This window comes from Delphinus delphis, chromosome 2 (genome assembly GCF_949987515.2).
Source record: "Delphinus delphis chromosome 2, mDelDel1.2, whole genome shotgun sequence".
Taxonomy (NCBI): domain Eukaryota; kingdom Metazoa; phylum Chordata; class Mammalia; order Artiodactyla; family Delphinidae; genus Delphinus; species Delphinus delphis.
Window position 1 is genome coordinate 73834955 of NC_082684.1, and position 25130 is coordinate 73860084.

At 52.4% G+C, this 25130-nt stretch overlaps 4 protein-coding genes across 5 annotated transcripts; 2 read left to right on the plus strand and 2 right to left on the minus strand.

The window, feature by feature from the left end:
- Nucleotides 1–2154: 2154 nt before the first annotated feature.
- LTB4R2 (leukotriene B4 receptor 2) lies at nucleotides 2155–4710 on the minus strand. The gene is made up of 2 exons (XM_060004765.1): nucleotides 4601–4710; nucleotides 2155–4252 (listed from the first exon to the last, which is right to left on the minus strand). Exon 2 carries the CDS (start codon nucleotides 4230–4232, stop codon nucleotides 3165–3167), a length of 1068 nt encoding a protein of 355 aa, XP_059860748.1. The 5' UTR covers nucleotides 4233–4252; nucleotides 4601–4710; the 3' UTR covers nucleotides 2155–3164.
- A 1942-nt stretch (nucleotides 4711–6652) lies between these two features.
- On the plus strand, nucleotides 6653–9742 carry CIDEB (cell death inducing DFFA like effector b). The gene is made up of 5 exons (XM_060004768.1): nucleotides 6653–6847; nucleotides 7187–7331; nucleotides 8474–8623; nucleotides 8860–9050; nucleotides 9173–9742. The coding sequence occupies exons 1-5, from the start codon at nucleotides 6807–6809 to the stop codon at nucleotides 9303–9305; spliced, it is 660 nt and encodes a 219-aa protein (XP_059860751.1). The 5' UTR covers nucleotides 6653–6806; the 3' UTR covers nucleotides 9306–9742.
- Nucleotides 9743–9841: 99 nt separating this feature from the next.
- NOP9 (NOP9 nucleolar protein) lies at nucleotides 9842–15922 on the minus strand. The gene is made up of 10 exons (XM_060004763.1): nucleotides 15542–15922; nucleotides 14878–15327; nucleotides 13707–13817; nucleotides 13321–13462; nucleotides 12387–12579; nucleotides 11608–11748; nucleotides 11074–11199; nucleotides 10672–10908; nucleotides 10353–10458; nucleotides 9842–10003 (listed from the first exon to the last, which is right to left on the minus strand). The coding sequence occupies exons 1-10, from the start codon at nucleotides 15786–15788 to the stop codon at nucleotides 9846–9848; spliced, it is 1911 nt and encodes a 636-aa protein (XP_059860746.1). The 5' UTR covers nucleotides 15789–15922; the 3' UTR covers nucleotides 9842–9845.
- Nucleotides 15923–15996: 74 nt separating this feature from the next.
- On the plus strand, nucleotides 15997–23637 carry DHRS1 (dehydrogenase/reductase 1). 2 transcript variants are annotated; one of them, XM_060004766.1, is made up of 9 exons: nucleotides 15997–16206; nucleotides 16611–16784; nucleotides 17978–18121; nucleotides 18265–18344; nucleotides 21465–21597; nucleotides 21911–22057; nucleotides 22606–22675; nucleotides 22981–23061; nucleotides 23244–23637. In XM_060004766.1, exons 2-9 carry the CDS (start codon nucleotides 16635–16637, stop codon nucleotides 23378–23380), a joined length of 942 nt encoding a protein of 313 aa, XP_059860749.1. In that variant the 5' UTR covers nucleotides 15997–16206; nucleotides 16611–16634; the 3' UTR covers nucleotides 23381–23637. The 2 variants fall into 2 exon arrangements, with proteins under 2 accessions (XP_059860749.1, XP_059860750.1); XM_060004767.1 differs by lacking the exon at nucleotides 15997–16206 and adding an exon at nucleotides 16236–16394.
- Nucleotides 23638–25130: the final 1493 nt, after the last annotated feature.

Below are 25130 nucleotides of genomic sequence, written 5' to 3' on the forward strand. Positions count from 1 at the left end.
GGCTAGGTTCTGGGTTTGGGTCAGGTGACATCAAAGAGGATGGCATTGTGTGTTTGGCTTGAATTCAAGCCATGACCGGGATTTGGGGGAGAGGACCCTCTTCCAGCACCCCATTCCTCCGCTCGGTTAAAAGAACTAGTTCCATTCTAGGTCAATCTCCAATCTCTTTGGGAGAAGCCAAAGTCCAAATGGTCTCTCTAGTATCACACAGAATGACAATTTCTTCCCCTTCCCGAACCACTTGCCTTGTGTTTGCCCATGTGGCTACCCTGCCACATGAATTTGGACCCAGGATCTGGGCACTGGGCAAGGAAGTCAGCACCACCTCTTTCCTACCTTCCCACAGCTGACTGTTCTGTCCCACCTTAGACACACAGAGAGAGCAGAGGTGAGCACAGGGGAGCAGGCATGAGGGAGTGAGGGCAGCAATGCCTTATGCCTGCCCTGCCAAGGGGGGAAACCAGGAGGCTGGAAAGGGAAACAGCCCCCAGAAGGGTCACTCTTCCGGCTCCCTGGAAGGAGGACAGTCTCGTCTTCTTGAACTCTCCTGCGAAGCTAAGAACCAAAAAGTCTTATCTTCCATCTGACCATGAGCCTTTCTGCTTCCCTTCCAACTCTGCCTCTTCTCAGGAAAGATGCACAGTGTAATGGTGGTCATTGAGGTCCCTTATCCTCTGTAGTGCCCCTACCTTTCCTGCTGTGGGAAAAGCCAGAGCAGAGTTGACCCAGCAGTTATCAGGCAGAGGATACGGCGAAAAGAAATGGGCTGAAACCGCAGCAAGAACTGAAGACAGAGTTGAGGAAGGGCTTTCTGACCACAGAGGGTGTGTGAGAAGGGGAGTGTGTAACGGAAGTTGGGGAGCCTCTGCCCCAGTGCGCAAGGACAGGAAGAAGCCCATGAAGTTGGTGTTTGAGGATAGAAGCTTCCGGCTCAGAGCTCCAGGGTCAACCAGAGGTCCCTTCTGACAGGAACTGGGGTGTCTTTGCCCCCTCTTCCAAACTGCTCCCCACCTCCGTTTCTCTCAATGGCCTGTCTTCCTCTGCCCTAGACTAGACACTCTAGGCATACTCTCCGTCCCCCAGGTCCGGAGCTCCATCCCAACCCGTTTTGGTGGCCCTGATGTGACCCTGAGAACTGGATTTCCTTTGCTGTCTCTCTTGGCCTCTGCCTGGGTGGTGTGAACAGTCACTAAAGCAGAACCAGGGTGATGGTTAGGGTGACCTCTCAGGTAAGTTTGCCAGAGACTGAGGGGGCTGGGACAAGAGACTCAGTGCTAAAACTGAGAAAGTCCTGGGCAAACGGGGATGGGTTGGTCACCATGGTGACCACACGTGTGTGCACACGGACAGCCCTTAAAAAGAACCCCATCCTACATCCCCAAACTCAAAAGTGTCAGGAGCCAGAAAAATTTTGAGACCTAGAGATAGAAAGATTCCAAAAGATGGGGGCTGAGAAGTACTGGGGGAGATGAGGAAGAGCTAGCAGTCTTGGGGGGAGTCAAGACTTGGCAGAGAGGAAGAAGAGAGAGAGGAGAGGTGGCACCTCCCTGAAAAATTCCTCCTGTCTTCCAGATATCCACACCACTCCCCATACCCCTCAACCCCAGCCCCCAGAGGGTCCCTGCGTGAGTGAACGCCTGTTCCCGGGCTCCTTTTTGAGTCAGGTGACCTTTGCAGGGAGAGTTAGATTCAAAGAAGGTACATCTCAGATTCCCACGGCCCCTCCCCCACTGTACCAACCACAAGACAGACAAGAAAACTTTCCTTTCAAACCCCACAGATTGACTTTCCCCTTCCACAGCCAGTTTCCTCTCCACTCGGCTCTAACAGACCCCAAAGAATGGATCCCATCACCACCCCTCATCCAAGCACTCATACCTTTCCTTCCTCTTTCTCTCTTTATTTCCAGAGCGGTTCTATGGGTTGGCTAGGGGGAACCAGGCCACCTGGGCTGGGGAGGACAGGTCATGATGCCACCGAAGGCTGGCATTGCCCAGCCTTGGCCCGACCCAGCAGGCAACTAGGTGACTTCGGTATCACTCAGGTATGATGAACCACTGGAGGGAGCATGCTTAAGCCATCGTGTAATTGTTGCCAAAATCTTGGCTCCCTGTCCACCAATGCCGAATAGAAATACGGAGACAAAGTCTGGAGGAAATAGAAAAGAGTGGCTTTATTCCTTTGGCCAGGCAAGAGGGAAACACAGCAGGCTAGCACCTCAAGAACTGTGCCCCCCCCTCCTGGGGGATTACAGAGGGTCTTATAGGTAGAACTTGCAGTCCAGGTAAGTGATAAGGATCAAAGTGGTGAAGGTTTTGCATTCTTCTTCTTCTTGCAATATTTTAAAATGGCCACAGCTAGCAAAAGGCAACCGGGTCTGGTGTCCCTGAAGTTATTGTCCCGTGACCTTTTTTTTTTTTTTTTTGTGGTACGCGGGCCTCTCCCGTTGCAGAGCAGCACAGGCTCCGGACGCACAGGCTCAGCGGCCATGGCTCACGGGCCCAGCCGCTCCGCGGCATGTGGGATCCTCCCGGACCGGGGCACGAACCCGTGTCCCCTGCATCAGCAGGCAGACTCTCAACCACTGCGCCACCAGGGAAGCCCCGGTGACCTTCTTTTAATGCTGCGAGAGAGTGTAGGGGGAGAAGAATGCCAGGTGCAGAGTATAATTCCTATGGAATCAGAGAGTAATTAGCTTTGTGAAGGACAAGTCTAGCTACAAGTGTTTGTTAGTAGTAACAGCTAAAGAGTAACCAAGATTGCTTAACTCTTTCAGGCCTGTTTATGCTGTTTCCCCAGCCTGTTCATTGTTTGCTTATTTTCCTTGCTTATCAGAAAAGTCTCATTTCTATTTTTGCTGAAACATAATGACCACCCAGTGTATTTCACAATAGCTATTGGCAACAAGTAAGCAGCTCTGGCACCTGGGCACATGCCAACCTGCAAGTACATGATACTCCTTAACACTGACCATCACCACTCAAAGTCCCTCAGTTTGAGGAACCTGGGCCTGCCCCAGATGTATGATAATTCTGCCCAGACAGGTCAAAACTATGGTCAGAGAAGGATCCCCAAACTGTCCACAGTGGTTCCCTGAGTTCTGGGAGGCGATGTAAGGGGATAGGGGAGAGCAGGCCCGGTTGTAGGGTTTGACGTCAAGGGTCTCATCCCTGACTGTCCCTCTCCGCCCCGCCCCCAGGGTCTCCATTGCCACGGCCCTGCCCCAGCACTTTGAGCCGAGTGCTAGCTCGGAGCTCCATGGCCCCCACCCTAGACTGGACGCCCCATCGGGCCTCTCCGGAGCCCTCGAAGAGCCGCGTGAGGAAGCGGGGACCCGCTCGGGGCAGTAGATCCCCGGCGGTGAAGAGGTAGAGCAGCGGGTTGACGCTGGAGCTGAAGAAGGCCAGAGCCGTGGTTCCGGCTCGCGCCGCCTGGCCCGCCCCGCCCAGGCTCGCCAAGGCTCCTTCGGGCGGAGCCAGCGCGGCGAGCGCCTGCAGTACGTTGACAGCGTGGTAGGGGGCCCAGAGCAAGCCAAAGGCCAGCACGATGGCGACCACCAGCCGGCCCACCCGCGCCCCGTGCCGCCTGGCGCCCCAGCGGGTGCCCCGCAGCCGCACCAGCGTCACGCCGTAGCAGCCGAGCACCAGCCCGAAGGGCAGCACGAAGGCGGTCAGGGTCTCCAGGCTCAGGTGGGCGGCGGCGTGGGCGGGCGACGGGTGGCACAGCTGGCACACGCGGTCCGCCCAGAGGTGGCGGTACACGGCGGCCGGGCTGGCGAGCACCAGGGCGGCCAGCCAGACGGCCAGCAGCAGGCGGCGGGCCAGGGCCGGGCTGCGCAGCCGGGGCGCCAGGAAGGGGCGGGTGATGGCGAGGCAGCGCTGCAGGCTGAGCAGGCCGGTGAGCAGCACGCTGGCGTACATGCTGAGCGCGCACACGTAGTACACGGCCTTGCAGCCCGCCTGGCCCAGCGGCCAGGCCTGCCGGGTCAGGAAGGTCACGAAGAGCGGCGTGAGCAGCAGCACCGAGCCGTCGGCCAGCGCCAGGTGCAGCACGAGCGTGGCCGCCAGCGGTCGCCCCCGTGCGGGCCGCCAGCCCGCCAAGCTCCACACCACGAAGCCGTTGCCAGGCAGCCCCAGCAGCGCCGCCAGCAGCAGGAAGGCTGTGCCTGTGACCCGCGAGGTCTTCCAGCTCAGCAGCGTCTCGTTTCCCGGGGGACCGTAGCAAACCGACATCCCTAGGCGCCTACGGAAGGCTGGAAAGAGCCATGGAGCGCTTTCAGGTGGGGCAAAAGCCCACGTTACGCCTGATGCCGGTGAGAAGGGACTGTGCCTCCCTCACTCCTCTGCAGCCTGCCTCTCTTCTGTCTGGGAGCTTCTGTCTCTTCCTCCAGGACCCCAGACCCAGCTCAAACACTGCTTCCTGGAACCCAAATCCCCTGCTCTGGGTCAGCCGACCTCCCCAGTCCTGACTCCCAGGCTGTCACTGCCTCCACCTTCCACCCTCCTAACCTGGCCTCTCCTTCTTCGTCCAGCCCCGTTGCCTATACCTCAGGGCAAAAGTGAGTGGAAGGGAGTATGGTCTCATGGGCAGATCTACTTACCCAGCTGGGAGCGAGCAGGGTTGGGGGCCCTCCAGGGGCCTGGGGAAGCCCAAAGGCAAAGGGGCAGTGGGCCGGGTGCCTAATCCTGTCCTGTGCCTGTCAGGTTGTCAGAGGGTGAGGCGAAAACAGGGAGGGACAAGGTGGGGCTCCTCTCGGGCCTTTCCTGGGGCCCCTCCCTCACCCTGCTGCTTCCCATCACTAACACGTCCAGGCGTGTGAGAGCCCGCCTCCCCAGGAAACAGGATAAGCTGAAGGGGTGCAGATAAGGTTCCCTGGTCGTGTGGGTGAGTAGGGACACTGCCAGATCCTGCCCCTGGGTCCTGCTTCTGCGCTCATCCCTCCCCACCCCCTGCCCCCCACCCTCTGGTCCCAATCCTCCCACCCTGCAGCTCTTATGCTGTCTGGCCGCTCTTGCCTGCACTCAGCAGAGAAGGCGACCCAACTCCTCATTCCCCCAGCTGCTCTACCTTTGCCTGTTTTCAGACTCCTGACCCTGAGACTCAGACTCCTGAGCCCCCTTTTTCCTCAGCTTCCTACCTACCCCTCTCACCTCTTGCCTTGGACCCTGCCCCAGTCATTCTGCCCTCACACCTCTCAGTGGGCTGTCAATGGCAGCTTTCAGTGTAAAGCATAGGTTAAGTTCCAGGCGGAATGGGAGATGCATGGAGGTGTGAGGGGCTTATAGCCTGGTTGAGGAGTCCTAACTGACAACCATGAAGAGGCCACACTGCCAGGCTGCACCAGGATACAATGCAAGGAAAAAGGAAAGGGCGCAGTGTAGAGACTTACTTCTCTAGGTCGTGAGGTTGGGCAAAGCTTGGAAAGGAAGAAATTTGGTAGATTGATGAAATTTAGGGAAAGGGAAAAAAGGCTTCTGCCCAGTCAACAGCCAGAAGGGGGTTCCTTGGGAGCCAGGACACCAGTCTTGTCTCAGTTTGGGTTCCCTCCAGAGCAGAGCCTGAGTCGAGGACATGGGTAATCTGGTATTTGGGGAGTCAGGTCGGGAAGCAGGAGTGAGAGAGCAGGGGAAGAGAGGGAAGAGGAAAACCAGTAAGAGTGTATTATTGAATTCCAATATTCAGTGGGCATCAGGAACCTCTGAGTGCACAAAATAACTTCCAGAAAGAGAGAAGATGGGCGTTTATGGCCAGCTCACATTCCCCATTGTTTGAGGGTTGTCCTAGAGGCATTAATGCCCTTATACACACTTGCAGCCTGAACTTGTCAGGGGGCTGAGTGGGCTGCTACAGCTTCAGATAAGACTCCTGGGCAAGAAATCAAAGAGACTTATGCTCATGTGAGGGATTCACTGACAGTGAGAGTCTGAGCTTCCTCACAACTGTTCATCACAACTGCAGCTGAAATCAGAGATGGGGCACGGGGCACCGAATGCTAAAGTCCTGATGTCATCAAAGGACCCATCCCCTCTTCCGCCTTCCACATCTCCTTCATGCCTATAGGGTGGCCAATGGAGAAAGGTGAGAGAATGACTAATCCAGTGCAGCTGAAGCAGGCAGTTCTTCTGAAGAGAAGTGTTGAGCCAGCCCCTCCCCTAGCCCACAGAGGGAAGAGCATGAAAGAGGAAGGCCAGGGTCCCAGACAGGATCCTGGTGATTCTGGATCCATGGATCAGGACCCATCCTCCCCTCGCACCCCACCCAGGCACACTGCCTGGAGGTGTTCTATTTTCTCCAAGCCCTGCCCATCCTCAGCACGGCCTCCCTGTTCCTAAAGCTGCAGTTCATGGCGTTTTCAGTAGGTGGCAGCACATACAGAGCAAATCACATAACCAGCTTCACACAGATTGGGAGCCAGGAGAAATTGGCCCTAGAAATTACCTCGATATAAAGAAACACACCGGATATCACATTCCATCCAATTACATAGTTCCCATGTACCCTCACATCACACGCTGCCACCAGAGACACACACACAAACTTCCATGGCTTTTGCTGGACATATCTGGGCCTCCATCCTTCCTCCACCACCCCACTTGGCCCTTCCCCTCCTCCCTCCCCTTGGACTTTGCCCTTCTCACTGGCCAGGCAGGGGGGCCAGAGTCCGGGCTTGACTCATACCCCACCTCGCCGGGGCTGAGATCCCAGCTCCGTAACAGAAAACACCACCACTTCAGCTCCAACCCCGCCGAGAACCACCGAGCCCAGACCTCCCGGGAGAGGCAACTCTCCTGCTCCTTCCCTCCACCATGGAGTACCTCTCTGCCCTGGACCCCAGCGGCCTGCTCAGGTGATTTCTAACCCTTCTCTCCACTCTCCAGCTCTGGGAATATAGGCAGGGTGACAAAGCTGCTTTCAGACCCTAGAAAACTTTCGAATTTGTACCCCTTCCCCTCCCTGCCCCTTTTCACAGTGGGCTTGTCCAGCTCCTGAACCGCCACCCCATCCCCTCACCCCCCCCCACCGCGCCCAGTCTGTGGTCTCTCCCTCTCTCCCCGAGCTACTTTAATCCGCACACCTAGATCCCTCCCTCCCAACTTCCCTAAAGCTCCAGCTACCCCACGCCCGTCACCCCCGCTGCACTCACCAAACCCCTCACTCCTTCTTGACCTTTCTTCCCACCTACCAGGTCAGTAACCAGTATGAGCTCCGATTTGGGCCGTAAGGTCTGGACCTCGGCTCCACCACCCCCGCGACCTTTCCGCGTCTGTGATCACAAGAGGGCCACCCGGAAAGGCCTTACAGCTGCCACCCGCCGGGAACTGCTACACAAGGTGTGTGGGCCACGTCCCTGGGTTCCAAGAGCAGAGGCAGCCAAGGGGCTAGGGAAGAGTGTGAGCTTGGAATAATGAGCAGGAAGGGCCGCGGCTACATGGCTGCCCCTCCCTCTGAGGGCTAAAAGCAGGGGGGTGAGCCCAGTGGCTTCTGCTGCATTTGAGTCAGTTCACTTTTTTTTTTTCCAAGGAGTGGGCTTTTCTTTGGGGGCAGGAAAGGAGTAGACAGGGGTGGAGGGATAGATTTCAGAACTCAGTATGGAACGGCAATTTGTATGACAGATCAAATTCAAATCCTGATTCTGCCGCTTCCTAGTGTCAAAACTTGGGAAGTTACTCAGCCTATCAAAACCTCAGTTTCGGGCTTCCCTGGTGGCGCAGTGGTTGAGAGTCCGCCTGCCGATGCAGGGGACATGGGTTCGTGCCCCGGTCTGGGAAGATCCCACATGCCGCGGAGCGGCTGGGCCCGCGAGCCATGGCTGCTGAGCCTGTGCCTCCAGAGCCTGTGCTCCGCAACGGGAGAGACCACAACAGTGAGAGGCCTGCGTACCGCAAAAAAAACAAAAACAAAAAAAACCCCTCAGTTTCTTCATCTGTAAAAAGGGTACAATAATACAACTACCTCCTAGGGCTGCTGAAAGGAGTAAAAGAGAATAATGTATGTAAAGTGCTACATAGATACTTGACACTAGTGAAGACTTAAAAAGGTTAAAAGTCATTATTACCGAAAATAGTTCTGAAGAACTCTGTGAGGGTCGGGGAGAGTGAGGTGGGACACTGGAGATAAGACCCCGTCGTGACAGGCCCCATCAGCATAATGCCTATACCCATTCAAGAGAAACTGGCTAGCTTTTCAATTCCTAACCAGTAGGCATGGCTTGGAGGGAAGCTGAGAGAGATGACAGTGACATGGTAGGAGCAAAGCAGGAACGAATAGGAAAAGGACAGGCCCTAGTGAGGGTCCCCCAACAACTAAAGAACACCGTGAGCTAGAGCCATTCGAAGGGATGGCAGAGCACCAGGAAGGAGAGTTGGGGTATCAGTCAGCATCTAGGGTCAACCATTGGGTGCTGGGCAGCCGGACAGGGAAGGGGCATGGGATAAGCTCTGCCCCTTCCCTCCTACTTCTTGCCACTGGGCAGGCACAGGAGACTCTGACGCTGAGTGGAGTGCTAACACTGGTGCTGGAGGAGGATGGGACCACAGTGGAGAGCGAGGACTTCTTCCAGCTGTTGGAGGATGACACATGCCTGATGGTGCTGAAGTTGGGACAGAGCTGGAGCCCCAGCAGGGTGAGAGGCCCACACTGGGGCTGCTTAGGCCACTGATCCTTTCTGTCTCTCCCAAGCCTCTTCTGCTACCTAACCCTGATCTTGGGGGCAGAAGCGACGGGAGAGGTGAGGAGTTGTCGAGGACTCCTTGTAGTGGACCAACAGTCCAGGCAAGGGTGGGTCTGTCCCAGTGCTGACAGGGATTAGTGGTGAGTGTATGTGAGGGTCCATTGCACCGATGTGGGGGGCTCCTACAGAGTGGGGTGCTGTCGTATGGCCTGGGCCGGGAGAAGCCCAAGCACAGCAAGGACATCGCCCGCATCACCTTCGACGTATACAAGCAAAACCCTCGAGACCTCTTTGGCAGCCTGAACATCAAAGCCACGTTCTACGGGCTCTACTCCATGAGCTGTGACATTCAAGGACTCGGCCCAAAGAAAATACTCAGGTCAGAGACCAACATGTCACACTTCCCCACCCCTACGGCTGCACTCCCCTACCCTGTTAGCTCTCCCCTGTGGAAAACCCCCAGACCCCACCCCGTGACTTCCTCTTGTCTCTGCCCTTCAGGGAGCTCCTCCGATGGGCCTCCACACTGCTGCAAGGCCTGGGCCACATGCTGCTGGGAATTTCCTCCACCCTTCGTCATGCAGTGGAAGGGACTGAGCGGTGGCAGCGGCAGGGTCGCCTCCAACCCTACTGAGAAGGGGCTCTGAGCTTCTGCCCCTAGACTCATTCCAAGAGACAGACTGTAAGGACTGTGACAGCATCAAGTTTGGGGCCTACACACAGTGCAGGCTCACTAACCCGCCTGTTTTCCCCAGTCTTCTGATCCCATAGTGACAGGCCCATCAGCCTAACGCCTTCCACCCCAGCCTATACCCATTGCTGAAGAATACTATCCATTCCTAGCCATCTTTGCAGCCTCCCACTTACCCTGAAAGGCCACAGCCTGTCCACAGGCATCTGGATCCCACCCTGATTGCTGCTACATCTAGAGGTCCTTACCACTCCCCTCCTGTCCCTAAGCTCCCCAGTGCCCTGAAGAAAGCCCTCTCTAACTTTACCTTGAGATCTCTATTTCTTTGTACCCTTCCCCCACAAAATAACAAAGGTGTTTCCAGTAAAAATATAAAAATGTTTATCAATAAGACTTTTGACTCCAGTTTAAACTAGGAACAGGACAGGATAGATACTCCGTTTCCCCGTGCCCCATGAACACCCAGTCCCAGATCCAAAGGCCTTAGTCTTCAAGTATTGAGTTCAAGGCCCGCCTCCGCTTGGCCACCGCCCCCTGCTGCTGTTCCCAAGCCTCTCGCCGCTTCAGAAAGGTAGTCAGGGCCACGTTTCGAGCTACATGGTGGCCAAAAGGGTCCCTTATCAGCTCCTGGTTCCGCGCCCCTGCAAAGGGAACCATTCGTGTTCAGTATCACCATGCAGTCACCCATCCATCCTTGAAGAGACTCTACCTGGGGTGAAAGTCCCTCCATTTTTTTGGAACCCTGGGTCTGCCTCAGGATAGAGTTAACCCCTCACTGTCCAAAGAAGAGAAGTCAGGAGGAGGGGTGGGAGCACAGGGCTGCACAGTCCGCAGAGGGGCAGGGGAGAACAGACTGCCAAGAACCCGTGGCCAAGACCACCCTTTGGAACTGAAGTCTCTGCTTAATTTAGGTCCATTCCCAGCCACCCAGCTCTTTAGAGTGAGGAAAGGGGACACTTGGAAAGGTCAAAGATCGGTGCTGGTACTCACCCAGCTCAGCAGCAATTTCCTTCCGGGCCCCCAGGGCTGCCCCACTCCAGATGGCATCAAGCACACGGCTGCCGTGGCGACTACAGGCCAGAGCCACATACTGTCCCTGCATTGAGACAAGCAAGGTAGGGCCCTCTAGGGCAGTCCACAGAAGTGTGTTGGGTTGGGGTGGGCATGAGGGCTGAAGTTCAGAGGCTGAGTTGAAGCAGTCTAGGAACTACACATCCTCTCTGTGACTCCGAAGCACAGTCCTGGGGGAAGCTCACATTCTCTAAATGGAGGATGGCAGAGGAATCAAAGCAGAAGCCAGAAATCTAACCTTTAGGGTCTTCAGCACCCGGCGGCGCTGCTTGCGTGTCACGGAGGGGCTGGTCAGGACAGCATCAAGCACATGGGAACCAGCAGGGCTTTGGGCCAGAGTCAGAAGCTGTGGTCCTGTCAAGGCACCCAAACTTCGAAGTATAATAACAGGACTGGAGAAGTGCAGCAAATGCTGGAGCAGTAGAGACCCAAGGACTGTCACTTCCCCCAGGTCCCTGGCGGTGGCCATTTCTACCTGGAAGGACAGAGACAGGGAATTAGGAGGCAGCCACCAAACTGCCACCTTCACTTGGATGAAGCCAGAGATCTCACCACCCTCACCTCAGTGGTGAGGGGCTTCCTAAGCCCTGGGAGGCCTGGTCCCCAGTTAGTCACAGGTTTGGCCTCTCCCCTACCTCACCTGGTGCTCTGCGGGCACTGCCCCCTCCTCCTCTGCCAGTCCATAGTACACCTCATAAGTCATCAAAGTGGCAAAGAGAGGCACACAGGCCACTTGCCGGGAAGAGGGCTCTGCACAGTGGAACGCCTAGAAAGGAAGACAAAACATGAAACTGAGAACTAACCTCAAGCAATTCATCCCTAACCTCGACTCCCCAGACAGGGGAAAGCATTCAGGACAGATGAGAATGCCTGAGTCCACAAGAACATAAGCTGCATGCGGACAGGATCTCATCTGCCATTCTGTATCCACAGCCTCCATATATGTAACGGGCTGAATAAATATTTATTCCTTAAAACTTCTCTCTCTGTCCTGGGAGACTATTTTCATTCCAGGGCCATGAGATGGTTTTGGCTTCATTTCCCCCTGTATCTGTGAACTCCCTGGGCACTAGACCTCTTGGGTCCACAGATACAACGACTGAAGATTAGCTAAGTCCTAGCAGGTAGAATTTGAACTGAGGGCATAAATGGGTTGCGGGTAACCACCACTCACCTCCAACAACAGCTGTAGGACCTGGGCTTGGTGGATCCCAACTCTGTGGCAGGCCCCGACCAGGGCAATGACTACCCCTGAGTGACCCTGAGCCAGCACAGCTTCCAGGGCAGGGCTTAGCTCCTCAAACACGGGGGACAGCTGAGGGGAGACATGGGTTAAAGAATCTGGCATTCTGGTAACAGTGGGCTGAGTTATTGAGAGAAATCTTCCTGCCAAAAACAACTAAAAATGCTAGATAAAACATAAAAGCATTGCCAATAACAGGACTTTGGTTTGGATGGATAAGGAAGGTCCAGAACAAAGGGGCAGTCTTAGAGGTGCGGCCTCCCATGGGGAGGGGATTGTAAATGGCCATACTCTCAGGATAAGGGAGGACTAGAATTAAACCTCCCCTTCTACCCCAGATCTCAACCCATGAGATCCCAGGGAAACATGCCTTGGCACTAAGCAGCAAAGGAAATGAGAAGCTAGGACAGCAGCTCCAGTGCTCATATGGATTTGTAGCCAAGTACCCAGAGACTGCGCGAGCCACGGAAGCTCAGGCTGAGAACCTGAATTACGCCCGTCTCCTGCTGGCACTAGCACCTGAGAGAAGCCAAAGCAAATCCTTTCTGGGAAGAAGGCACCTTTACCCTAAGCTCTGGGAAGCCTCCAGGAATAACTTCTCAAGGGGAACGGCCAGTACACTGTTGAAAATACAGACGCAGGCATACAATAAAGCAAGTCCCAATGAACAAGAACTAAAAGGAACGGACTCAGCCAAGTTCCTGACTCACCAGCTCAGGAGTGGTGATAGCATCCAGGAAACGCTGCAAAGGGAAGTTAGCAATAGGATGTGCAGCCAGGGTCTGCAGCTGTCCTTGGAAGTGATCCTCAAAGAGGCTCTGGAGCCTTGGGGGCTCCGACACCAGCAGCACCTGCTCCAGGAGTCTGGAGCTCGTCTGATCGCGCAGAAATAGCAGTAGGGGACTGGGGACAAGGAGAGGGTGATCAGGTAGTCTTCACTTCACTTCATCCAAAATAACCACATCTTACCATGGTGATCATTTTGAAGTGTACTGAAATAGCAAATCATCACGTTGTGTGACAGGAACTAACACAGTGTTGTACGTCAATTATACTTCAAAAACAAACAAACTTATAGGAAAAGAGGTCAGATTTGTGTTTACCAGAGGCAGGGGCCCTGGGGGTAGGGGGAACTGGCGGAAAGCGATCAAAGGTACAAATGTCCAGTTATAAGATAAATACTAAGGATGTAATGTATAACATGATAAATATAACTAACACTAGTGTATGTTTTACATGGAAGTTGTTAAGAGTTCCCATCACAGGGAATAAAAAATTTTTTCCTATTTCTTTAATTTTGTATGTAAACGAGATGATGGATGTTCACTAAACTTATTGTGGTAATTGTTTTGTGAGGTAAGTCAGTCAAATCACGCTGCACACCTTAAACTTACGCAGTGCTATATGTCCATTATATCTCAATAAAACTGGACAAAAAAATAACATGGCTATATACATATATATCTCATATATATACCTCATATATATATCTCATATATATATTTCATATATATACACATGTACACACACACATACACAGAATGAAAACCTTTGTCTTTTAAAACAAACAAACAAAATACCCATATCATGTCATTCATTTCACACAGCCCACCACCTCGGTCAATCCTGAGGCCCTGTCCATACCTGCCATCTGCTGAGGAATTGCGGCTACTCAAGTAGCCCATCACAGCATTGCAGAGGTGGGCACAAAGCTGGGGCAGCTTGCGGTGTAAGATCTGTAAGGCTACTTGAAGGCAGAAGCTGGAGATCTTGTCAGTGATAAACACTGTGGGGGAGGGCAGAAATAATAAAAGCGGCTTTCCCAAAAGCCAGACAACCTATAAAACCTCAGATCTCAGGCAACAAGATTCAAGGGACTGTGGACACAAATGGTCTACACAGGGCCTTTACAACATCAAACCAGTTAAGATTTGAAAACAAGAGGGATAAGACTGATCAAAATAAGAGCCTTGTTTGATGATCATCACCTCCAAAAAAGATCCTAGATTTCCTCTTATTTCCCTCCTTACCAGCAATGTCCTTCAGAAAGCAGGAGCTCAGGTTCTGAAGACAATTCAAGAAGGTTTCAGGGACCTCGAAATCGGTTGCCTTACATTCCCGAGATGGGGCCCTTTGTGCTTCTGAAGGAAGATCAAGAACGTATGCAGTGGTGAGATCACGAACTGCCATCCAGGAGGAAGAATAATTCCGTAGTTGAACAAGGATTTGGCTTGGAGATGCGGAACACGTACAACTCAGTCGGTACAACTGAATGTCTCGTCTCGTCTGGATGACTGAACTGAGACTACATTTCTGTTTTAATTTCTCTAAGAAACTTCAACCAGCTCCCCCAGGGTCCATAGGAGATAGTCCAAACTCCTCAGTCAGGAGTTCAAGGTGTTCCAAAATCAGGCCTCACCTAAACTCACTATCTTATTTCCCAGTGTTTTTCAAAATGTAGGCCTGCTGCCTATGAGTGTATTACGAAATCAATCTAGTGGGTCTCAACCACCTTTTTTTTTTTTTTGGCCGCGCTGTGTGGCCTGCGGGATCTTATTTCCCCAACCAGGGATCGAACCCACGCCCCCTGAAGTGAAAGCACAGATTCTTAATCACTGGACCACCAGGGAAGTCCTAAGCATTTCTTTAATGTAACACACAAAATAAAATGAAAAAGGAGGGAACTCCCTGGCAGTCCAGTGGTTAGGGCTCCAAGCTTCCACTGCACGGGGCACAGGTTTGATGACTGGTCGAGGAACCACAAGCCGCGTGTGGCTCAGCAAAAAAAAAAAAAAAGGGGGGGGGAAGAAAATATCAGAGTGGGTTGCATGTAGTAAGGGTATTGCTTTCTGACCTTTTGCTTGAATCCAGTATGTGTATATATACACATATGTATGTCAAGTCATGTTTAAAAAACTTTTCCATACTGTGAGTTCTGGTTAAAAAAAAAGTTTGAAACGCAATGCTCAAGTGAATCATCTCTTCCACTTGCCCCCATTCTTCTAACAGCTGTTCCCTAAACACACCTATGCATCCTTACCTCTGGGCCTCTACGCACACTAATCTTTGGCCTGATATCCCTGACCTCATTTCTCTGCTAATTCTTTATGATCATGAAGAAATCCTCTGCTTATTCTCTCCTTCTGAACTTCCTAAACTCTCCTTCCCTCTGGGTCTATATCCCTTTCTTGTAATACTTACCAGGTAACTGGGAGCCACGGTGCCTGGCTCTCTCAGACTCCAGAAGAGTCCCTCCCAATACCTGCAGCAAAGTTCTGACCACGAAGCTGCCATGTGTGTCTCCACAGTAGAAAAGAAAATCATCACACACCTCAGCGGCTAGTCCCAGGCCCAGCTCCTCCAGGGTCTCCAAAGGACCATCCTTCCCATCCTCCTCCTCCTCCTCCTCCTCCTCTGCAGGGTTCCCTAGCAATCGAGGCAGCTGCAGCAAAGCACTTTGCAATACATGGACCCCACATCGATGACAGGCCACAAAGCGCAAGTTGGGCCGCAGAGCAGCCCATACTCGACACAGCGGTTTCAGGGGACTGAACCCCAACAGTTCCTGCAGCATCTCACTACCAGCCCTGTTTGTGGCCAAGGCTAGGGCCTGAGCCTCCACTTCTTTCAAAACATTGTGCACCATCAGCTCTGGAAAAACAAGAAAAGAAATATATTAAAGAGAATGAGAGGAGGCTAAGGTTATGTTCCATCACTTAAACAAGGGGTGGGGAGGGAGGAAGGGGATACAGGAGATGAAACTAAGTCCTCACACCCTGGGGACCCACGAAAATGTCCTTACCGGTCCTGGATTTTATGCCCAACTAAGTGCCTCCCTTGATCCCACCCCAAAGTTGCTCCCTACCTCGTTCTTCTCCCGTCTCGGGGACCTCTTTCAGCGTGGATAGCGCCCGGCGGAAATACCCCAAAGCTTCTGGGCTCAGGTGAGGGTGCGCATCCGGAGCCGGCTCTGAGCGCCCATCCGGAGGCGGGCAGGGTTGTCGCTGGCGGCCTGGTGGGGGTCGCCCCGAGCCCTTGGCTCCGCGCCCTCTTTTGCCACCAGCTGGGAACCGGCGCCCCGCCTGGTGGGGGGAGCGCGGAACCAGCCCCATGAGTGCTTCGGCACCTCTCCGCCAGCAAAGGCTTCCTTAGCCGCAGGGGGAACCTCAAGCACTCGCGTACGGGCCGGGGCCTGGCAGAGTTTAGGCACGCCCGCGCGCTCAGGGCGCAGCGTTACACGTCATAGCCCCGCGACTGCCGCTCCGCGGCGGGAGTGGCTGAGTTTCAGGATCGCCCAGCTCTCGCTTGCCAGTGCTGGTTCCCACCGGTCATTGCCCCGGACCCGCGGGGTACTCTTTGATCCTCCCGTCCGCGTCGCCAGCGGAAACTGGGTCAGAACGCGGACTTCCACCCCAGCCTCGTACTCTGACCCCGTAGTTGTCACCTCGTCCCGCTCCCGCGGCCAGAATTAAAGTCCTTGACTTCGAGAACGAGGCGGCGCGAGAACTCCAGCAGCAGTACACGTGGCAGGTAAGGGGCGCGAGCTCCCTCCACTTCGGGCTCGGGGTCCCTTGGCCTCGCGCCCACCCCCGACCCGGAAGTCTCGCCTCCGGACCAGCGGCCAGTGCTCCAGAGAGCTCAGAACTCCGCGTGGACGCGCTGGGAGGGACCGCCCCGCTACAGTCCCCCACCCAGTCAGCCCCACTCAGAATGTCTCAGTAAGTGGCCCTCCTGGACAGCCCCACTTCTTCAGTCCTTGGCCTCCCAAAAGGGACAACCAGCCTTGTCCTGGGCCCTGCACTGGTTATCCCCCTCTGAAACTTCTCTCCCATCAAAGGATCTCAGCCTTGGCTCCCCTTCCTATCATTGTCAAGGTCCCCCCTCTGCATATACACTCTGCAGGCTTCCGTCAGAGCAAGTCCTTGCTTCCACAGATTTAACCCCTTGGCTTGTGAGTCATGCCAGCTCCCATGAAGGGCCAAGTGTGCGTGGTTACTGGTGCTTCCAGGGGTATTGGCCGGGGCATCGCTTTGCAGCTCTGCCAAGCAGGTGCCACGGTTTACATCACTGGCCGCAATCTGGACACACTGCAGGCCACTGCTCAGGAGGTGAGTGCTTCTTCTGGGATCCCAGGGGCAGAAACCACCTCAGGGAGCCCTTCCCATTAACCACTCCTCTTAATCCCTTACCTGAAACCAAAATATTCCTCAGTAGACATGAACATTTTTACTCAAAGTGGGATAAGTAAACCCCATAAGTAACTTCAGATCAGGTTATATTTTGCCACCAAGTGAATTTTATGAAAAAACTTGCTGTTTGAGAGCTTCAGGGATTTTAGAGTTGCATCTTAAGAGTTGTGGACCTGTGCTTTTTCTCTGTTTTTGTTAAGACTTTATTGACTTGTACATTTTCACTCGACTTTTCTACTGAATTTCAGTTAAATAAATACTGGGGTGTGTTTGATAGGCTAGGCACTGGGTGAAGCACTGGGGTTACCAAAATTAGTAAGACATAACTTCTGCTTTTAAAAGAGAGTCCAGCAGGAAGTCTAAGGCAGAAACGGATCATTTCAATGTAATGTGAATACAGTAAGTGATAAAAGTAATTAATATTTATATGGTAAGTGATAAGTGTGCCCAGAATGCACTGGGAATATGGGTGAGCAGTTAGGCAGGGAGGTCAGAGGGTGGGACCCAGAGCATGGATCTGGAGAATATGATGATTGTTCTTGAATAAGGTGTTCTTTCTCTGAAGTTAGAGGATGGGGGCACATTTGTAGAGGGTGAGGCAGAACAGGAAGTAGAGATAGTTCATGTCTGAGAACTTTGATTTCTCATTTACCAGGCAGAAGTGTTGGTGGAGTGAGGGTAAGAGGGTTGTGATTTTAAGTTGGGATTCCACATGAGTGGTGAAGAGTGGGAGCTAAGGGCACGTGAAATGGAAATGACTAGTAATGAGGAAAAAGATAGATACTCATTTCTCAAGAGCAGCCTCCAAGCCTAATTTGTCCCTCACCCTCCACATGCAGAGTACAATGCCTTGCGCATGGTAGGCCTCAGTAAATGTCTATAGATTTTAAACCTGGGATCCCCATCATCATTACTCTACAATGACAGGACCTAGCATTCCTGAAACTCCTCCAACAGGCACCAGAGGGCAGTATTGCCACCATGTTCCCTCAGCTGCTGGCTGTGAGTCCTATGATTGCCTTCTCAGCTCCCACGCTGGGAGTTGAGGGGAGCTGTGTTGTGTCTCATACTATGTTCGACGGGAAGCTCATATCCTCTCTAACCCTCTCCAGGCACAATCCCGAGGGGGCCGGTGTGTGCCCGTGGTGTGTGATTCAAGCCAGGAGAGTGAAGTGCGAAGCCTGTTTGAGCAGGTGGATCAAGAACAGGAGGGGCGTCTGGATGTGCTGGTCAACAACGCCTATGCTGGGGTCCAGGTGCTCTTTGAACTTTGACCCCAGCTCCACACTCCTGACCTTTCCCTCTGACCTGAGTCCTCATCCCCACTCATTATCCCTTCCATTATCCAGCCCCTTCCTGCCTTCAAAGCATCCTATTCACCGCTCTCCCTGTCTTCCAGGTGATCCTGAACAACCCTAAAAAGGCATTCTGGGAAAGCCCCGCCTCCATCTGGGATGATATCAACAACGTCGGACTCAGGTAGGTGCCTCCCCTGCCACCCCGCTAAGGGCCTGGGCTCCCCTCACTCAACCAAGCTGAGGGCCCAGACGTTTTCCCATGTGCCCTCTCCTTTTCCCTCTGATCTTGTCTCTCTTCTCCCTTCTATCCCATTTGTCCACTAATCTCTAAAGAAGTTTAATCCGGTGAATCTGTACCTAGGAATGTCAACTTTTGCCTTGTTTCTGTCAGTAATTTTCATCTGAATTTGCCCTTGCCCTCCCTCCTGCCTCATTTTCTGCCCATCCAAATGCATGACCCAGAAGGGAGCCTCTTTCCCTCAGTAAAGCATGCCACCTATAGTCAGTATTTCCGAAGATGGCTAGAGGAAGAAATTGTTTTGTTTTAGATCAGAAGAAGGTCAATAAGGAAGAGTGAGTGCCAGCTATCTTAGCCTTTCCCTCCTCACTCCAGACCCACAGGCAAGGGTACTCCCAAGTCCAAGTTGGGAGGGCAGGGGTGTCATGGGGTTACACATACATCTGGCAAAGGAGTGAGATGAAACACCGCATTAAGAGTTCACCCAGCATGACATACATCAGTTAGGTCTGTGTTTATTGTTGGAAAGAGGGTACCCTCTCAGAAACTACACTGCATGGATGTGATCAGCCACCTGTGGGAGTCACCAAGAGATTATATGCAAATCTACTTCTGAAGCGTCTAAGGACACTCAGGGCTTCTAGCGGCAACCCCAGGGAAGCAGGATTAGAATCCACTTGTCATTTCCCAAGTGGAATAAAGGTTGTGAGGACAGAGGGGGATGGTCAGCCAACAATCAAGAAAAGAAAACCCGGACTTCCCGGGCAGTCCAGTGGTTAAGACTCCACCCTTCCACTGCAGAGGGCATGGGTTCAATCCCTGGTTGGGGAACTAAGATCCCGCATGCCGCATGGCGTGGCCAAAAAAAAAAAAAGAAAGAAAACCCAAAAAGCTAGAAATTGGCAACACCCATATCCTTAACCCTCCAAAGAGAGGGGCCTTCCACACTCTCATCTCCTGCTGGTCAGGGTTTTGAGCCTGTGAAGCAAAGGCCTGGACACCGCCCTGGAGCTCTGATGAATTCTCCAAGGTGAAGGTCACTCTGTGAGCCTCCTGGAAGTGCACCAACATCTCCTTTCACCTCCCACACACACATTCACATTTACTGTGCCTTTCTTCTGCATTGCCTGAGGTCAGGCTTTCTTTTGATACCATACTCTACTTGTTTTCATTTGGAGGGTCCTGTTTCCCTTGCGATACTGGTTACCAAGTATGTGTGTTATTTTTTTAAAAATATACTGTGAAGACCAGTACAATCTTATTCCCCTAGTCACCACTGCTTCCTCTTTTGCCTGAGATATAGCTACTGTTAATAGCCTAGTATATATTCTACCATGCATTTAAATATTCCACTAGGAAGAGATACCATAATTTATTTATCTAATCCCTTATTTGTTGCAACAGTGGAAAATAATTAGGTCAAAAAATATGACTTCTTAAAGATTTTAATAAGCATTGTCAAACTGTCCTCTAAAAAGACCCCACCAATTTATAATCTCACAACAGTGAAGGAGGATATCTGTTTCCCCGTGTCCTCAATCATACTAGACAATATCAGGCCACGAGGTCAGGCAAGTTTCGCCATCTAATAGGCCAAAGATATCTGAAGGTGTTTTTTAATTTACACTTGTCTATTATTTGTGAAGTTGAGCTTTTTTTTTTCACTTTTTATTGGTTCTTGATTCTTTTGTGAGTTGTGTTACTAAGTTATTCTTTTCACATCAATTTATAAGAGATCTTTGTACAAGATCTTTAGATTCCTTTGATGTGTTTTACAAATATCTTTCTCAATTTATTACTCATTGTTTGCATGTATGCTCTCCTCAGCTATGTATACTTAATTGTGTACACATGTATGTATTTGTACATCTTTCTCTCTATATATATGTTTTACTGTTAAGAAGTCACATTTCTATCTAGGTGTGATACTGAGACAAGTTTTCCCTACCTCAAGTTTATGAACACATTGTCATGCTTTCTTTTAGTGCTTTTGTGCACTCATTTTTTTATATTCAAATATTTTGAGAATGCATTTTAAAACAGTAAATGAGGTGGAGAACAAATCCCACCCACTAAATAACTGACCAGTTGTTCCAAATCCATTTATTGTGTGGTCCATCTCGCCCCATTGGTTTGAAATGTTCCGTTTGTAATTCGCTGAATTCTCCTTTACACTTGGATTAATTATTGAGTATTTTGTTTCATTGACTTACTTATGTATTATTATGCCAGTCCTGCATTTTTTTAACTATTATGTCACTGTACTTTTTTTTTTTTTTTTTTTTTTTTTTTGTGGTACGCGGGCCTCTCACTGTTGTGGCCTCTCCCATTGCGGAGCACAGGCTCCGGACGCGCAGGCTCAGTGGCCATGGCTCACGGGCCCAGCCGCTCCGCGGCACGTGGGATCTTCCCGGACCGGGGCACAAACCCGTGTCCTCTGCATCGGCAGGCGGACTCTCAACCACTGCGCCACCAGGAAAGCCCCTCATTGTACATTTTAACGCAGGTTGGTTGGGTGAGGGGAGCATATCCCCCTCACCGACACGATGTTACTCTTCCTTTTTCAGAATTTTCCTGGCTCTTCTTACACATCTATTCTCACTGAGCTTTAGATTGTTCTGTTGATCTCTCCAGGAGTCTTACTGAGATATAACTCCCATTGACTGGACCTGTGCATTAGTTTAAGTAGAACTGATGTTTTACATGTTGATTCTTCTAAGCAAATTATGTCTGTACTTGTTCTTTTATATTAAGCAGAACTTTATAGTTTTTCCTTGTAGATCCTATACATTTATTATGTTTTATCCCCTGAGCTATTTTATTTTAGCTTTGTTATTGCTGTCATGACAGAGTGCTTTTCTTCCATTACAGTCTTCTACAGATTGCTGTTTCTTAACCTTCGGTGGTTAATATTACCCATGTCCCTCTCAGAATGTGGCCTCAGGCCCTTGATTCACCAGGTTTGCGGCCTTCTCCTGGATCAGAAGCCATTAGGGGGCAGAAGAAACTTCCCGAGACAGCCCTGAATGTGGTTCATTCCTTCTTCTTTGCCCCACCTTCTAGAGGCCACTACTTATGCTCTGTGTATGGGGCACGGCTGATGGTACCAGCTGGCCGGGGGCTCATCGTGGTCATCTCCTCCATTGGTGGGCTGCAGTATTTCTTCAACGTCCCCTATGGCGTGGGCAAAGCTGCGGTGAGGACCCACTGGCACAGGGGTTGGGGACAGTCGTGGTACCCATAGCTCAGGAGAGACAGTCCCCGGTAGTCAGAGTGGTGAGGCTGACTGACCCTCACCTCTTCCTCTGCCCCTGCATGGATGGTTCCTTTGCCTGGGCTCCTCTCAGCTGGCCAGCCTAGGCAGTGCACTGGGGAAGGTGGACAGCTGAGACAGGGCTCCTGGGAAGGCCAGGAGGTTGGGGCATCCTCGGTGGAAGCAGGGAAGGCAGGGGAGGGAGGTGACATGACCAGGTGCCCTGGCTCCCACCTGGCCTTCTGTCCCTCTGCAGTGCGACAGGCTGGCTGCTGACTGTGCCCAGGAGCTGCGGTGCCACGGGGTCAGCTACGTGTCGCTTTGGCCAGGGTTGGTGCAGACAGAACTGCTGAAGGAGCACGTGATGAAGGAGGAGAACACTGCTGATCCCCTTGTTGAGCAGGTTGGCAAGGGGAGGGCGAGGGTGGCAGAAAATGTGGGGATCAGCCACTCCATCCCCACATCCTCCAACCGCAAGACAGTAACAACAGAGTAAATACCCAGGTGCTTGTCGCGGCAGGCGCAGGGCTGAGCACTGACACACATTATGTCCTTTTCTTCTGTAAGGGAGACGGTGTCTCCATTTCACAGACGGGGAAACTGAAACTCAGGGAGGCTAAGAAACTTGCTCAAGGTCACATGTGCCATAAGTGGAAAGATTATACAGCTCCAAAGCCCATGCCCTTGACCTCTGCTCTGAACTAATCTAGAAGGCCCAGACATAATTGACAACCCTACATCCTTCCACTTAGGAAAGGCAGTTGGTCCTGGTCCTGGGGTACAGGGCTCACTGGATGTGGGGAGGAATGATTCCCGTACCTTCTGAGATGCTGAGTCCTGCAGGTGCAGTGATGAGGGCCTCTGTCTCCTGGACAGAAGCTGAAAGCAGGGAAGGGACTTGGGCAGTGCTCTTGGAAATTAACCCTTCACTTCTCTGCCCCTGTGTTTCAGTTCAAATTTCGTTTCTCATCTGCGGAGACCACAGAAATGAGTGGCAAATGTGTGGTGGCTTTGGCAACAGGTGAAGAGGTTGGGGGCGGCTGGTAACAGGAAAGGGCGTGGAGGATCTTCAGGGTGGTGGCAGTCAGTTCAGGGTCCCGAGCCAGGAATATGCCCTTCTTTTCTCTGGCGTCTGGAGCCCCAAAGGGTCCGATGCCCAGTTTGAGGTGCGGGAGCCTCAGGAACTGGATCCTGGGAGACATGGCCAAGAGCCAGAGGCCCAGGAACCTTCCTAGAAACAGAGAGAAACAAGTCTGGGTCCCTAAGCCTGTCTCGGTAGTGCCCTGGGCCACACCCGGGCCGTCTCAGCTGTCTGTGTGCCCACAGACCCCAATATCCTGAGCCTAAGCGGGAAGGTGCTGCCATCCTGTGACCTGGCGCGGCGCTACGGCCTGCAGGACGTTGATGGTAAGAGCTCTGGCCCAGCAGCCAGCCTGGACCTCTCTTCCTTCTCACCTGGCTCACCCCTTCTCCTGCCCTCTCTCCCTGTTCCCTCCTCCCTCACCTTCCATTCAGTCTCCTCAGCTGGGGTGGGGGTGTCCGAGGAGTGGGAAGCAAGGGTCTAATCCTTCTTTTCCTGTGGTCCGCAGGCCGCCCCGTCCAGGACTATTTGTCTTTGAGCTCCGCTGTCTCCCATGTCTCCAGCCTGGGCTGGCTGGCCTCCTACTTGCCTGGCTTCCTCCGAGTGCCCAAGTGGGTTATGACCCTTTATGCTAGCAAGTTCTAACCCTCCTGGCCTGACACAGTTCTGCTTCCCTTTGGGCTGAGTGGTTGGCCTATCGCAGTGGAACAAGGCCACCTTTCCCGCCCACCTGCTGCATACCCTTGATCTGAAGAGAAGGCCTCTGCCGTGTGCCCTGGTTGAGCCCTAGGGGCCTTTATAGGTCCTTCTTCAGGTCTTCCTTGCCTCTGTGTTTTACTTTTTGCCTTAATATTGAAAAATGTTCTGGGGGCTAATAAAGGTCTCGTTTCTCCTTCAACTTATTTTCAAGTGCTGATTCTATGCTCAGGAAGGTATTAAGTACTTGAGAGAGAGACCTAATGGTATGCAAAGTGTGTAGGTTCTCAAGGATCTCTATCCCCAGCACAAGCCCCTTTACTCCACATCTGTTGCTCCTCTTCCCTGTAGAGCTGCCCATCTCAGGAGCACCTGCCCTTTGGCTCCCATGCCCCAGCTGGGGAGCAGGGTCCTCCACAGCCAGAAGCAGGCACACCCCAGTCCCTCACTGCTTTTCCACCCCCTCATTCCGCCGTCTCTTCAGGGATGCCTGCTGCCTTCTAGCTGGGCCTGATCCCTGGTTGAGGCCCAATCCAGGAAGGGCAAGCTCCTTGGTGTTCACAGTTTCCCGGAATTTGGGAGGAAAGTACTCTCCAGATCCACGTGAGAGGCAGAAGAGTAGTTGATGACACCGGCACATCACATCCTCCCTCCTGGGACAGCACCACCTGAACTGCTTTCGGAAGAACTGACTGCAAGAACCCTTCAGGGCTGCCTTTCCTGCTTGGGGGGGATCTGTCCCAGCCCGAGGCAAGGCAACAGGGTGTGTATTCCAAAGAGGAGCTGAGGGCCACTCTGAGGGCACCTTCCCACCAGCAGCCTCGATGGCCATCAAGGTAACTGGATGGCTGCTGTAAATCAGAGTGGCATAGATAATTTCTAAACTTCAAAAAGGGCAGGGTGAGAGCTGAGGCTTCCGAGGGCTCCCCATAGAGTCTGCAGAAGCTGTGATCTTCCTGTGGCTTTTTGGGGACCGCCCCTGGTTACTATTCCAGTGGGCGCTGGGGTGGCTCACTGGCTGGTGCATCTCTTCCAACCCTGCAGTCAGTGACTTGACGGCGGTTGCTTGAATTCAGCTATGGTGCGCGTATGTATGGCACAGGAGTCCACAGCTGCTGCCAGTCAGGCCATTTTTTAAGAGAGAGCCAGCTTCTCAGCGTGTGACTAGAACTGCGTACTTAAATTCCACCGTTTACCCAGGCACCCCATTCAGATCGCAGTGATCAGATTTCCTCACCACCCACTCACTGCCTTCCACTCACCACCCTAAATTCCCCTAAGATTGGTGAGGGGCAGCAGCAGTTGCCTATATGCTTTAAGAAGAAGGACAAGCACCTCAGGATCTCCTCCAGCCTTCCACACCCATCTTTAAAAAACATCATTGGAACAGATCCTTTCGTGAGGGCCTTGTTCCCTAAACCCCACAAGGTATCATGGGAAGAACATGGGCTTCAAAGTCATACAAATCTGTGCACAAATCCTAACTTCACCACTTTGGAAAGTAAGTGAAATAACATATATGCACCAAGCAATATGTAGCCACTAAAATTGTCGATTCTTCCTCTTAACAAACATATAAGAGTATGCTCTGCACCAGGCACCATTCTTGGCTTTGGGAGAGCAGAGAACAAGACAGACCAGGCTTCAACCCACAGAGGACTTTCATTCAGCCCTGGAAGACCTTAGAAGTCAGCTGGAC

What these genes read in the sequence shown, in the direction of transcription:
- CIDEB (XM_060004768.1), top strand. Translation starts at nt 6,807, where the DNA reads ATGGAGTACCTCTCTGCCCTGGACCCCAGCGGCCTGCTCAG. An exon ending in GCCGGGAACTGCTACACAAG is followed by an intron (nt 7,332 to 8,473) that starts GTGTGTGGGCCA and finishes GCCACTGGGCAG; the next exon opens with GCACAGGAGACTCTGACGCT. An exon ending in AGAGCTGGAGCCCCAGCAGG is followed by an intron (nt 8,624 to 8,859) that starts GTGAGAGGCCCA and finishes GGGCTCCTACAG; the next exon opens with AGTGGGGTGCTGTCGTATGG.
- NOP9 (XM_060004763.1), bottom strand. Translation starts at nt 15,788, where the DNA reads ATGGGGCTGGTTCCGCGCTCCCCCCACCAGGCGGGGCGCCGGTTCCCA. An exon ending in CAGTGCCCGCAGAGCACCAG is followed by an intron (nt 10,909 to 11,073) that starts GTGAGGTAGGGG and finishes CTGTCCTTCCAG; the next exon opens with GTAGAAATGGCCACCGCCAG. An exon ending in GGAAATTGCTGCTGAGCTGG is followed by an intron (nt 10,004 to 10,352) that starts GTGAGTACCAGC and finishes TTCCCTTTGCAG; the next exon opens with GGGCGCGGAACCAGGAGCTG.
- LTB4R2 (XM_060004765.1), bottom strand. Translation starts at nt 4,232, where the DNA reads ATGTCGGTTTGCTACGGTCCCCCGGGAAACGAGACGCTGCTGAGCTGG.
- DHRS1 (XM_060004766.1), top strand. Translation starts at nt 16,635, where the DNA reads ATGCCAGCTCCCATGAAGGGCCAAGTGTGCGTGGTTACTGGTGCTTCC. An exon ending in CTGATCCCCTTGTTGAGCAG is followed by an intron (nt 22,058 to 22,605) that starts GTTGGCAAGGGG and finishes CCTGTGTTTCAG; the next exon opens with TTCAAATTTCGTTTCTCATC. An exon ending in TGTGGTGGCTTTGGCAACAG is followed by an intron (nt 22,676 to 22,980) that starts GTGAAGAGGTTG and finishes GTGTGCCCACAG; the next exon opens with ACCCCAATATCCTGAGCCTA.